The 13,781-nt window shown below is 35.8% G+C and overlaps 1 protein-coding gene across 10 annotated transcripts in view; it reads right to left on the reverse strand.

The window, feature by feature from the left end:
* Positions 1 to 702: 702 nt before the first annotated feature.
* The window catches only part of HECW2 (HECT, C2 and WW domain containing E3 ubiquitin protein ligase 2), a 170,709-nt gene continuing 157,630 nt past the window's right edge, over positions 703 to 13,781 (reverse strand). For 8 of the 10 annotated variants that reach the window (XM_081944324.1, XM_081944326.1, XM_081944329.1 and 5 more), the window contains exons 23-28: positions 12,991 to 13,120; positions 11,949 to 12,095; positions 10,770 to 10,884; positions 8,129 to 8,214; positions 5,792 to 5,904; positions 705 to 2,599 (exon numbers count right to left, since the gene is read on the reverse strand). In XM_081944324.1, coding sequence (XP_081800450.1) covers positions 2,488 to 2,599; positions 5,792 to 5,904; positions 8,129 to 8,214; positions 10,770 to 10,884; positions 11,949 to 12,095; positions 12,991 to 13,120 — 703 coding nt within the window. In that variant the 3' untranslated portion in view covers positions 705 to 2,487. Of the gene's footprint in view, positions 2,600 to 5,791; positions 5,905 to 8,128; positions 8,215 to 10,769; positions 10,885 to 11,948; positions 12,096 to 12,990; positions 13,121 to 13,781 lie in introns of all 10 variants that reach the window. The other 2 variants (XM_081944322.1, XM_081944321.1) reach the window with 1 other exon arrangement.

The raw sequence follows: 13,781 nt of genomic DNA on the forward strand, positions 1-13,781 counted from the left end.
TCATGTAACTCTGCAGTTAATAGAGTTACATATTTGATATGGATGAAATTGTGTGTGCAGTGCCTGTTTAATTAATATAAAATTATTTTTAGTCTTAATAAAACCAGACCTTGAACATACCATTTTTTTCCATGTCAAATAAATAACTTGTTCAATTTTTTCTGGAGTAACAAATAAAAGAATATAGAATATAGATTATGAGCACACAAAGTGAATCTAAGTAGAACTAGGATACCAGGTTGAAAAAGCAGAATTTTCCTCCTCACAGGACAACAGGATCCCTTGCACATATAGTCTACTGGATTATAAATTAGCAAACAAATTCAACACAAAATCTATGGGCATTTTTATACTTTTTAAAATCTAAAATGAAGTGAGTCATGTACTAAATTCTTGAAACATGAATCATTCTGAGATTTGTTCAATTGTTTGCCAATTGTAGAGAAAGTGCCTATCTGTTGGTGAAATACTGAATTCTTTGCGGGTTTTTTTTTTTTTTTTTACCAATTTAGAAAAAGCAGAAACTGAGGTATATACAATTGTATTTAAGAACAGACATTTTATCTTGATTTTGAGGCTGACCATGATTTCCTCTCATTGCATTGGCTCAAACAGAATCAAAATCTTACTTAGGAAAGATGTAGAACTAGCCTCCATTTGACATCACTGTAGCTAAGCTAGATTTCAGGTGAATGAAATCTAGCTTTTTTCATAGCAATGTCTAATTTAAAATGCATTTATCCCAGTCTGTTTCTAAGAGACAGGAATGGCAATGGCCTGAATATCATCCATGTCCATCAAGAGTAAAGAAGTAAATTACGTGCCGTGTATTCATTCTTGGTGATCACCGGAACCAGAGTAAAAAACTAGACACCCCTTTCTCCTCTGCCATTTAGGAAACTGGTCTTTCAGCACAGGAGATTTTTATAAACAAGTTCAATCCCTTTTAATGTTTCTAAAATTAAAAGCATATTTGACATGGTGAATTCATGCTTTCAGATAAACCATAGAAAAGTACTTCATTTTAAGAAACATTTATAAGAAAACTAATCAGTGAAAATGTGGGTTTAGAAAGACACTTCAAACAATTTACATCTTGGAGACAGTTTGCTGCTAAATGTGAGAGTGACACAAAGTGGTTCATCCATTTAGGTGCTAGTCCTCTTGTTTTTCCAGATCCATTGTAATGCTTATAATAGTGCTGTACAAAAGTAAAAAGGCAGCAAAATATGAAACGTGTACTCAGCTGCATCTGTATTCAGCTCTAATGAAATTAGTTAATGGAGGAAAATAAGTGCATTTGAAATAAAATGCATATTACACATTATTACATGTAGCGACCTTTAAAAATTATTATTTAACTGTGCAGAATGCCGACATTAACTAGAATGTAACTGGGAAATAAAAATCAGGTTCTTTAAAGTAGCTCCTATAGATTTTGGATGAAGTGATACATATTTTTTGTTATTTAATTCACAATATCCCTTTGACTTTGGTACATTCGGTGCAAAAAATAGTTTTAGGAATACCTTATCTTTATAAAAATAAAGGTGTGTGTTTGTGTGTGTGTGTGTACACACACACACACACAAACACCTTAAGTGTGTAAAGAATTGAACACAGGAACTATTTAAGCATGGAAAAGTGAAAAGAACAAAAAAGGTCTATTTTCTTATTTACACCCTAAGAAAATCAATATTATGAACTTATAAAAATAAACAAAAGTCACTGTGTAAGAGGCTTTCTTCTTCCTGATATGCTGTGATAAACTCACATTATTTTTTTAAAAAGCCTTCATGCAGTATAAAGAATAAAGTTAACCATTAATCTCTTACAATAGCTCTCCTTCTGCTAAACATGATTTGCATATACAATTGTACAGGTTTTCCTAATTAAAAGTCTTTCTGTTCACACCATCTTTTGCTGCCAACTTTTCTTCCTACCCTTGTTAAGCTGCAGAAAATAACTGTTCTTTGTGCTGTATCTTTGAAATGCAATAGATGTCATGCAGGCACACAAAGATTTAGGTATAGCATATATAGCATATTTTTGTATTGTGTAAGACATATAGTAGTGTACCATTGGGAAATAACTCCTATTTGATTTTTAAAAAGCATTTTTTACTTATCCTCTTACAATTTAGCAGCAAGCTAACAATCTTTGTATTTCACTGAACTCTGTTCAAATATTTTGATGAAATCCATTTTTGAGATTATTAGATTTTGCAGCGGTCTAATTGTTGCTAATCTCTTGTCATTTTTTAAAAAATCCGACTAAGTTTTAAACATTTGGTGCTCAGAGGAACAAGGCCACAATCCTTGCTCTAGAGTACTCATGCAGCTGTTACAGTTTTTCTCATTCATAAAGTCCCATTCTTCCAATTGCACTGTACAATAGTTTTTGTCTTTGCCACTTGCTGTAAGCATTTGTGTATTTTGGGGGAGTGATTCACAAAAATCCCAGATACTGGGTTAGACAATTTGTGTCTTATTCAAGACCAAATGTGCTTGTTTCTTCAACAGCTGTCAACAGCTTCTCATAGAGCATGGAGAACGATGGGTAAGGAGGAAGGTCAAGACGATTGAAACAAGTGTGAGCTCTGGGGAAAAATGGAGAGAAAGTTTTTATGACACCAAAAATCAAATGTGGAAAAACAGAGAACAACAACTTCTTCCCAAACATACTCTAATTTAGAAATTAATTTATTCCTAGATTAAAAGATGAATTGTAAACACATTTATTGTTATTTTTCTATGCCTCTGTCTAAAAGCACTATATACTTGGTTTCTAGTTGTTTGTGCCAAAGTAGTAGCCAGTATATAGTGTATTTTTAATTTAGATTTTTAGAAATCTTCTGCAATGTTTTTGCTTTTCAAAACTACTGGGATAGGGGGGAGAGGGAAAGGAGATAAATCTTTAAAGAAATTAAAATAAGATTAAAAAGATAATGCAGGCCCTGCAGATTTTATTTGCTAGTCGTTGCTGACTATAAGGGGTGGTGCTCATCTCCATTTGCCTTTGAGACAGTACTGTCATTGTGCCAGCACTGTCCGAAGACTTGTCCACAGTCATGTGGCCAGCATGGTGTCCTGGAGGGCTATTACCTTCCTACCAAAGTGGTTCCTATTTATCTACTCGCATTTGCATGCTTTCAAACTCACCCCATCATATGGCACTTGGGTCTCAAATCTGGCTGTCTGCTTTCCAGCCGACAAGCCAAGGATCTTAACCGCTGAGCTAACACGTCCCAGTTAAAATAAGAACTTTGCAATATTTTCCAGATTACAAATCATAGCTTTTCAGCAGCATGCCAAAAGTCATTTGCAAACAGTGGAAGTTATCAGAACAAAAATAAAATTAGACTTAATTTAATAGAGTTGCTATTACTTTATTAAAATACATTGTAAATTATTCATTTGGTGGATCTTAAAACAGAGGCAATATTGTTCTAGCCAGTTCATTACTCTCATTTTTGTTATATTTCAGAACATCAAATCTGCAAATAAATTGTCTCTATTACAACTTTGGTAAAGTGCTTGAGTTTTCAGGAAGGAAGACTATAGTAAGAATTCTCCTGGGTTACATTATATTTATTGATAATTCTCATTTTCTAATATGGTAACATACTTCCTTAGATAATAGATTTTTTATGACCATGTCCATTAACTTTCCTTTTAAAATCATTCATTCATTTTTAGTTTCATCATAAAATGAAATTACTATGGATCCAAAACCCAATATAACTTGACAAGAAGTTTCATTCACAGAGATTCAAATTAATTACCCACAAACAACAAGGGACTAAATTGGATGGCATGTGTTGGTCTCACATCTGTCCATTTTCATCCTTATGAATAATACACATTCACCTATATATGCCCTCCCCTATTTTATCACCCTACATATTTCAACATGGATGGAACCTTTACCCTCATGGCTCCAGTGAGCTCAAAGTGCAGGAAGATAAGGAGAAGGATCTATCTCAATTCTGTTTTCCTTTATATCTCAACTACAATAAGTTGAAAGACAATCATGCACATAGGAGCAAAACTGGTTTCCCATGACAGTAAAGCTTTAGCTTAATTGACCTGAGAAATGTTCAGGGAAGACTATAATCTTAATGTGTCTCAGCAGAACATAAACTAAGAATGTATTTGCAGCTGAAAACTCAGACAGGTTAGACGGTATTTTAAATCAGTCTCCAGTAACACAGCAGCAGATTCTTGGAGGGAAATCTCCCTGCCTCCCCCAAAATGGGTAGCCAGTCAGTCAGTACTAGGCAGCATCTGGAACTTGTACTATTGAGTGCTTGAAGAATTCTGTACACAAGTACTATGGAATTGAAGAAAACTTTCTTTTCATCCAAAGCTGAGACGGGATCAAAGTACGATTTCTTAAATGTTTATGATTAATCTTATGTTTTATTTAAATATGTTTACATCCATACCTACACTTAAAAGTGCTTCCATGCTTTTAAATGTTGTTAAGTCATGCTAAAATTATGAGTCCAGGTCAGGAGCATAGAAAGGACATGTCAGAATTAAAAATTAATTAAATCTATTTTCAGGCATTCAATGTGCTAACATTTATTATGATATACATGGGGGGGGGATCAGGCTGTTTTATTTCACCTATTCTCAGAGGTATTATTATTTCTCAATCTGAGAGGCAATGGGTATAAACACAAGAGATTTTCCAGCACACTTTAAATTAACCACAATTTATATGCCAGGATATGACAAGCTGCAGTTAAGGAAAAATAGAAGCAAAAGTTTAGAGGCATGTCACAGGAAAGGGTATGAGAGAAAGAATCAGCCGCTACTTGGTTAGAAGAAGAAAAAAAAATCCAGTGCTGCCTAAGAAGCTCACTGTTGCCATCTGCTCAACACATTACAGTATTCTGCAGAGCAGAACAATAGGATCTTTTTGGCTATACTCTGACAGATATTCAAATTAGTAACTTAGAGGTAGCATAGATACAAGGACACAACTCTTGATAAACTAGTTTTTTACAGATATCAGAAAAGCAGTAACTATAAATGTAAGAATGCAGCCATCTCTTTCTCTTCCAAATCTTCTGTTTCTTTCTCCTTGTTTGTGCATCCTGGCAGAGTGAGAGTCAGTTACTTCTCTGAGGAAGGGGCAGCTGATACTCTGCACTCATGTTGTAATATAAGACCATCATAATCATGGGTATGACTGGGCAATTGAAGCTCCACCCCTCTTCAACATGTGCCATCACTGTGGAAACTCCTAGTAAGAGATGTTTCTGCTTCTGACTTTGGTGCTTCTAGCTCTCACCAGCTCTATCCACTAAAAACAGCATCTTCTGTTAGTACTAGTCTTATGGATTTTTTCCCACATCATAAGGTTTTCAATACTAGCTCAAAGAGTCTGCTTTCCACTTCTTTTAACGAACATTCATTCCTTGACACAGACATATAATGCTATATTCTACCCAAGACCATAATCAGGACAAGCACTGGGACTACAGTCAGATATTACCGTATACATCAATGGGAAAAGACAAAGATAGAGGAAAAGAAACAGGGCAGAAAGGAATTGTTTCAAAACACTGTTACTATGTTTGTATTTCATGTAGAAATTTGCTGAAAAGCAAGTGTTTTTTGGAGACAAAAATAAAATAAGAGTGGTTTTAAGCTTCACAGTAAGCAAATCTAAGGAACAGGAAACAAATTATGCTAAATCTCTCGATTTTCTTTTATTTAAAGAAACCCAAAATCTTCTGCTACCAATTGATTTATTTTAAACATTCTTAGAGTTACTTTACCTGGGCAGAGCAGTGATTTTGCCCCATTTTTCTACACAGAATCTTCTTGGTCCATTGCTTCCTCTCAAAGAAGCAAAACCTTCATAAGGTATACTCGATGTACCTGTAACAAACTGGAAAATAACATAAAACACTGTAACTATTTATTATTGAAAAGGGTGATCTTATGCATAGTTCTATTTTTATTTTCTATTTTTAAATACATAGATGACCTCTTACATGCATTTATCTGGAAAATGATAATATTTGTTTTACGATTGTCTTTGTAGAAAGGGCAATCGAGACAATGCATACAGGAAACAAACAGGGATTCAGCTTTTGAAAGGAGATATAATATGCTAAATGCCTCTAGCTACAATCTTTTCAAGACTTTATTGAACCTGGTATGGAAGAAGTATGTTGGTGGAATATAGAGTACTTCTGAACGAGCATACTGATTACGCTGTATGGATTTGGCTATGAGAGCTTTTGGGATTATCCTTACATCTGCCTTGTCCTGCTGCAGGGACAGTCCACTTACTGCTTTCTGAAGATATTTCAATCAAGGTGACGCAGTAGGAAATTAGCCTTTTCCGTTAGAGCATGTAATTAGTTCTTTGCTATGCAAATATTTGATGTCAAATGGAGTAGGGGCCTAGGATAGATTTGTGATCAATAGAGCCTCAACTGGCCTCCTGCAGGTCTTCCTCTTCCTATTTGGCTGCCAGAAAAGCCAGGGTCTTCCTGGTAATTCAAGGATTTTTTTAAAAAGAGGAATCTCAGCCTTGTGAACCAACTTTTATGAGGTCACTATTCCCATTGGTAATCTTGTACAGTCAACTGTCTCCATACATAATGATTTTCCCATTGGTAACTTCCTTTGCAACCTCTGTCTCATTCCTTTTCTTCCTGACTGCCCTGTCTCTCTTATCCCATCAAGCACACATTCTTTCGCTTCCCTGTAAACAGATAGGAGCAGGGAAAATGGAGTATCTGCACTTGGCTGGTGAGGTGAGGTGGGCTGGGTCAAGTGGTGGGAGACAGGCAGGTATTCCTGTCTATACAGGCATCACCAGTATTCCCAATCACCTTCTTTGTGCCTTGCTCTTCAGACAGCAGCAATCTGCCAATAAAGGACAAGATCTAGCATATTTTACCCAAAACTGCTTCATTATATTACACTCATCATGTATGGAATCATTGACACATGGGATTGTCCTGATCTCATAAGTTTCCCCTACATCAGTGGTTCTCAACATGGGGCCCACGCCCCACAGGGAGGCAATTTGATTTTTAATGGGGGCAATTTGAACCTTGTTTAAACCAAGTTAATGGCCTTTTAGGCTTCCTCTGTGTAAGTAGAGTTCACTTTTTGAGTAAAGTAAGAATTATATGTCACAGGGAGAGCATCAGGATTTTAGAGATACTTAGGTGAGGCATAGCCAAAAAATGGTTGGGAACCACTGCCCTACATGCATATTAGCAGCAATGGTAAAAGTTTATTCCCAATTAAAGCAATCTACATGACCGGTGAGTCTCTAGTCTAGTGGGATAATGTCCTTATTTAAGCAATTGGGGAAGTAGGGGAAGAAGACAAATATTATACTATAGAATACTATATAGGTTTCTTGCAATTGAATGTAGTAATACATTAGACTTTGAGGTCACAATATTAGCGAATAATCTGTATTTAATACAAAGCTTTCTTTAAAAAAATATCTTAATGACCACTTCCTATTTTTTCAGTCTAAAAAAATAGAATAGGAAGAGGAAGGAAAAAAGTAAAATCAGGTTTGATCCTCCTTTCCTGGCCCCAACAGATTTTCAGCCACAGCATAAAATACAGAAAATAGAAGAATGTGTCTTTCATTCCATTTTGTTCTGATAGAGTGGGGTTTTGTTTGGAATTCTATTTGCAGACATTTTTTCCTTTGTTTTAGTTTTCTTACTAATATTTAAAAAATCTATAATCAAGCAGAAAATGTTATGCAAACCTAAATCTTTTGGGCAGGTTCTGAAATAGTGAAAGAATTTTCCTTAATTTTTATGATTGAAAGGGCAGCAAGATAAAGCATGTAGACTTGTTTCATCCCAGGAATTATAAATGGAAAAAATGCAACAATGAATGTACCACTGACTTATTCCCACTACAGCAACCTATTATTAAATATTTAAAGCACAAATACCTGCCCCCCCCAAAAAAACCTATAATTGCTGTTTTCATATGAATGCACCAGGAAAGGAGTGAGAATTACTTATCAAGCCATTCAACAATTTTGAGATTCCAACTCTTCATAGTTTTTAATTAGCTTTTTACTATGTTGATGACAACTAAAATGATGCTAACTGCAACCTTACTTGTAAAAGCCGTAACCGTTGCTCATTGTTGAATCTTTCCACAGCAGCCCAAAACCATCGAATTACAATATGATTATCATGGTATCCTGTTTAATTACAATTAAGAATATATTATTGAGGGCAATCGTACTTTTAAAAAATAATGAGAAAATGTTAAGAAGTGAGAAATATTACAGATGTAGGCCCTAACATTTTCTAAATTAATCTATAGAATCTATATATGAGATTAATTCTCGTTCCCTTGGTAGACTTTCAGGATGTACTGTCATGTTTGGACATGAAACTTCACAAAAATGTACACGGGTTAAAACATGAGTTAAAAATTACTGATGATAGAAAAGTTGGAGGAATGATGGATATATTATCTAAGGAGAATAAGATAAAGTGACAGAAAAACAGCCTCAGGAAATAATGGGGAACTGAATGCAAGGTTTTAAACAACCTAAGATAAAAGTACGGCAAAATAGTTTGGGATAATTCCTATCGTAGTACGTATCAAATCTATTTTTATTAACCAAAATATTTGAAAGTCTGTAATATAAATTAGTAAAGTGTTGAATAGAACATGGGAGATTACTGAAAGAACCCTCACATCAGAAGGAATCTCTTGAGTATATGAGTTTTCAGCTAGTACTGTAGAACATGAAATGACAAGTTTTCCTCTGCTAGACGTCCTCAAATATAAGCAGGATGGTTATTTATCAGAGATCCTGTGATAGATAACCACTGGGTTAGGAATATTTATTGTTGATTATTTTAATGTTGTTTATGCTGTAAGGTGTCCTGAGTCACTTCATAGCGAGATGGGTAGCAAATAAATTGAATAATAAATCTATTTAAAAATACTCTAGAGCAGGGGTCCCCAACCCCCAGGCTGGGGCCCACTACCAGGCCAAGGGCTGTTCAGAACTGGGCCACAGGAGAGATGGGCAAGCATGTGCATGTGAAACTTCACTCTCATGAGCGGAGGGCAGTTGTGTTCATGTGCAAAGCTCATTCATGTGGATGGAGAGTATGTGCATCAGCCACTCACACAAATGGAGCTGTGCACAGATATGCATGTGCACCTACTACTCACATGTCTCCACTGGATCCAGCTGCCAAGCTGGAAAGGTTGGGGACCACTGTTCTAAGGGAGCCTCTAGGTTGAATTAGATAACCTCTACTGTCATCTAAACTTATCCCTTTTGAGGAGAGACCACCTGTCAGACCTGCAGTCATATTCCTTGCTGGATCTTTGGCCTGCCACACACTCTATTATTTTACTATGCTGTTTCATTAGTGGGGAATTGGGAGAGGGAATAGTAAGGAGTAGAATGTATTGTTGTCAAAATAAAATTCCTTTCTAGAAACCAAGGTCATCTTTTGTTCTCTACACCTCTGAGCCTGACCGGAACTGGATCGGTGGAACTGCCAGTGCGGCAATGGAAGATTGGACCATGTGATGGACTTGTGGGTGTGGGGCAAGATCATGAACTTTCAACTGGGTGGGAAAACCCGGGAAGCTTTTAGATTCGGGTTTTCACAGATGTGCCAACATGTCCCTCTTAATAAATTGGAACTTTGAGGAATACTTTGCCTTGGACTCTGATTTAATTTTGGATGATATTTGGAACACTGACATCTACAGTACTTTCAAACACAATGGTTTTATGATTTAGTCTTTCCAAACATAAAAATATATAAATACATAGGTGAACATTCAAATAATTATATTCAACATACTCCTCTTTCCCACAAAAAGATATTTTGGACCTATGTTTTTTGAATGTCAATCTAAATCACAAATACAATAAATGCGGCATGAGAAGACACTTTTGTAATAGTGGTGCAAGGGAACATATAAAATAAAATAAAATATACCATATGAAATCATTTTTAAAGTAAAATATATCAAAAATTCTACTGAACCCAAGCAATTTATTTGAATCCCAAATCTATTTACATTTATTTTAAAACATGGATGTATTCACGTTTTAATTACTTTATTTCCATTGATTTTCTTTAAATTATTGTCTGTGTCTGCACAAACAACAGACCTTTTACAAAAGATGTAAGCATGTTTCAATTTGCTTCCAGAAATGAAGTCTAAGACCACTTAATTCAATTCTTGATTGTCAGAGTCTCATTTCATTGAAAAGTCTCTTTCCCCCCCAACTTTTGCCATCTGTACTACCTGTTATACATTAAAAACTAGGGTATCTTCATATCTTAGACCAGGAGTGTCAAACTCATGTCGTCATGGCAGCATCACATCGTATTGGGACTTTTTCCCCCTTTGCTAAACTGGGCGTGGGCATGGCCAGCACATGACGCATCCGGCCCATGGGCTGCGAGTTTGACAGCCCTGTCTTAGACTAATTTACTTGATCTCACATATTGCTTAGTCGTGCTGTTTTGGATTTTACCTCTTTTATCAAATGAAAGGATTGCCCATTCAAAAATGGGAAAATATAAAGACAGCTGAAAACATAACACCATATGTTTGTGAAATTATACTGCAAATTAAAATAGTTTTTGGGATTCCTCTAAAATAAAAAACAAACAGACTAAACAATCACACTTTTATTTAATTCTATTTATGATCACTCAGGATAACTACAACCAACAATATATGTATGTGTATTTTAGAAGATGTCACCTCCTCTGTATTCAGTGTTATTTCTCCAGTCACTTAAGTCAATTTCTGCAGTGCCGGCAATAACCAATTCTAGTTCTCTTGCATCAAATACAGACACCAGTCTAGCATCAACCACCTAGGGGAGAATATATATATTCAATATGTATCCTTTTCTGTTTTTATTCCTACCAATTATTATATAGGGTCCATAATTCATAACACTATAATTTTTGTGCAACATTTAGATATAGCCACTAAATTTGAAAGAAAAGCATCTCCCTCATGTTCTACTATACTTTTAAAATATTAAGCAGAGCATTAGAAGGCATATTCATACCACAAATAATATGTGGAAATATCTCCAAGCAGTGCATTCTCAAGATCAAATTTTAGATGTTCAGCAGAATTTGTTCCACTGAAGTTAGACAGACACCCAGGCATCTATCAATATACTGTATACTAGCAGGAATTGTGATTCCTGAACCTAAGGCTGATTTACTGCCAGGAATATTCAATAGCTTTTTCTTTTAACATCCCCTGTGATGACAACCATCTAGAACAGGTGTCAAACTCGCAGCATCACGTTGCCATCTCCTGACGTTTTCTCCCTTCGCGGAGCTGGGGTGGGCTTGGCCTTCCCATCCAGCCCGCTGGCTGCCAGTTTGACACCCCTGATCTAGAAAGTCACGCCAATGGTATAACTATCCCACTTGACTTGTGGTAGTTCTTCAGGCTTGAGCCAGACATTTTTCCAGCCCTATTTGGAAATGCCAGATTGAATGATGGGAACCTGTTGCATGAAAAGCATTTGCTCTGCACTTAAGAAATAGGTTCTCCCATCATGCAGCTTGTGCCCCAAATGAATGACTTGGGGTGGGGATTGAACTTGAAAACAACTGAAAGTCTAGGTAAAAATGTGCAACTTCAAAATGCAGCATAATTGTGCTGGCAACACTAACTGGTTACCATCTTCATGTGTAGGAATTAATACATTATTACAGGCAACTCTAGTTGCCTGACTTTGGTGACATTAATGACAAATCCTGAGTGGAACAACTTCAGAGGCAATGCAGTGGTTTCCAACATGATTTAAACAGTTGCAGGATAGGAAATAATTATGAATCATAGATAATCCTAATACATGCCAAATGCTCTAGGCACTTAATGCATGCAATATATGAAAACAGATTTATTTTTTACCTCATAAAAACCACGTACTAAACTTTCTGTCTGCTGCACCACACCTCTCTCAATTCTCCATTTCACCATTCTTTCTATATATTCCTTCTTGTTCTTTTCTGTGACAGGGATGTTGGCACCTCCAGGTTTTAATTCCCTTTCAGTAATCTTAAAAGCAAATTACCACCAATATATTATAAAGCAAGATCTATTGCAAAGAGAAATTTTAATGTATCAAAGTGGTACTAATTCCCCAAATGACTGATAAAAATCCTTCTGAAGTGGTCAAATTTGGTCAATATAGAAAGAGCTAAAAATTTTATCTTTGGAGCTAATGGCACCAAGTACAAAACCTGAAAGCATCAAAAGGGGAAATACAAAGAAGGCATTCTAGAAAAGGGATTTTAGCAGCACTTCTTAATGTACATATTAGAACAAGAATTCGTGTATAATGGAGAATTCTTATCCCAAGAGATTTAAAACATAGTATAACTTCTGAAAATTGGATGCTTGCCAGCACTGCTATCTGTAGGAAACAGCTTCCACCCACCCCACACTCCAAATTGTCTCTGTTTCAGAACAACCTCAATTACAGCACTGAAGGCTCCTTGTCCTGGAGGACTTCTGGATCTACACTGAATTGGCCCATTCAGGAGCAATTCAGGATTATTTATCCCAATTATTGTTTGATTCCATACATACGGCAGGACACACTTAGATTTGGGTTTTGTTTAGGAACCAATTATAGTCATATATTGAGGACTGCCTTTATCCTACACAGTTTTAAATAGTGGCTTTTAGGCAAAATAAGCAATGTACCAAAGCAATAGGTAAATGACACCTTATCTGGAGGTTTTGGTGTTCTCTGAGCTTAGTTCTATCCTTGAAGAAGTTTGTAAGCAAAAGGACACCAGGAACAATACAGTTCAATCCTAAAATACTTATATTCTCTTCTATTGGAACATTATCTTGAAGCAAGATGATCCAGGAAGAGAATTAAAAGCATTGTAAAAATAAGTATCACACAACTGCCCTTGAAAGAAAGAAAAAAAATTGCCCACACCTGTCCAAAGACTTCTTCATTTACAGTGAATGTGAGATCTAGGATATCATGGATATCATTGTCTTTCATCCATTGTAGACTTTGGTGAAATTCTTCGTCAAGATATTCCAGATCACTTAGGTCACACAATCTATAATAAAGAAGTAATTAGAGGATTAAAAATGACCCAGATTATGGTGATGTATACAAATGAAGAGAAGATGAATATGTGCTACCAAGTCTGTTTCAACTCTTAATAACCACATATGGATTTCTTCAAGATGGTCTATCCATGGTGGTTTTTTTGGTAAAATATAGGAGTTGTTTACCACTGCTTTCTCCTGTGCAATATGAAATGAAACCTTTGCCTTTACCACTAAAGAGATCTTCTGCCTCCAACATCTTCCTATGTTACTGCTGCCAATATTGGAACCTTCTTGCTTTGGCTAAACAGGTTGAGATGATTCATACCTTGAATGACTATGCTGGGACTGCACACTCTTTGCATACACCCAGCATTGTTTATTCAACCCTCTTAGGAACAACCTCACACCACCTTAGAGGTAGCATAGCAGGACTGCAGCAAGGTAGATAGGTTATTCATTCAATAATAAGGAGAACAAAGAAGCAAATCTGTACAATTATTACTGCTGGAGTTTTTTATGTTTTCATACATATTCATACATGTTCATTCATTCATTGACACATCTTAAATCATAAATAAAAATCCTAAACTTACCAATAAAAAACTTCATTTCCATTTTACTAGGAAAGTATTATTTCAATTTTTTTCACCTTTCAGCACCAATTAA

This window comes from Natrix helvetica, assembly GCF_964273705.1.
Source record: "Natrix helvetica genome assembly, chromosome: 1".
NCBI lineage: Eukaryota > Metazoa > Chordata > Lepidosauria > Squamata > Natricidae > Natrix > Natrix helvetica.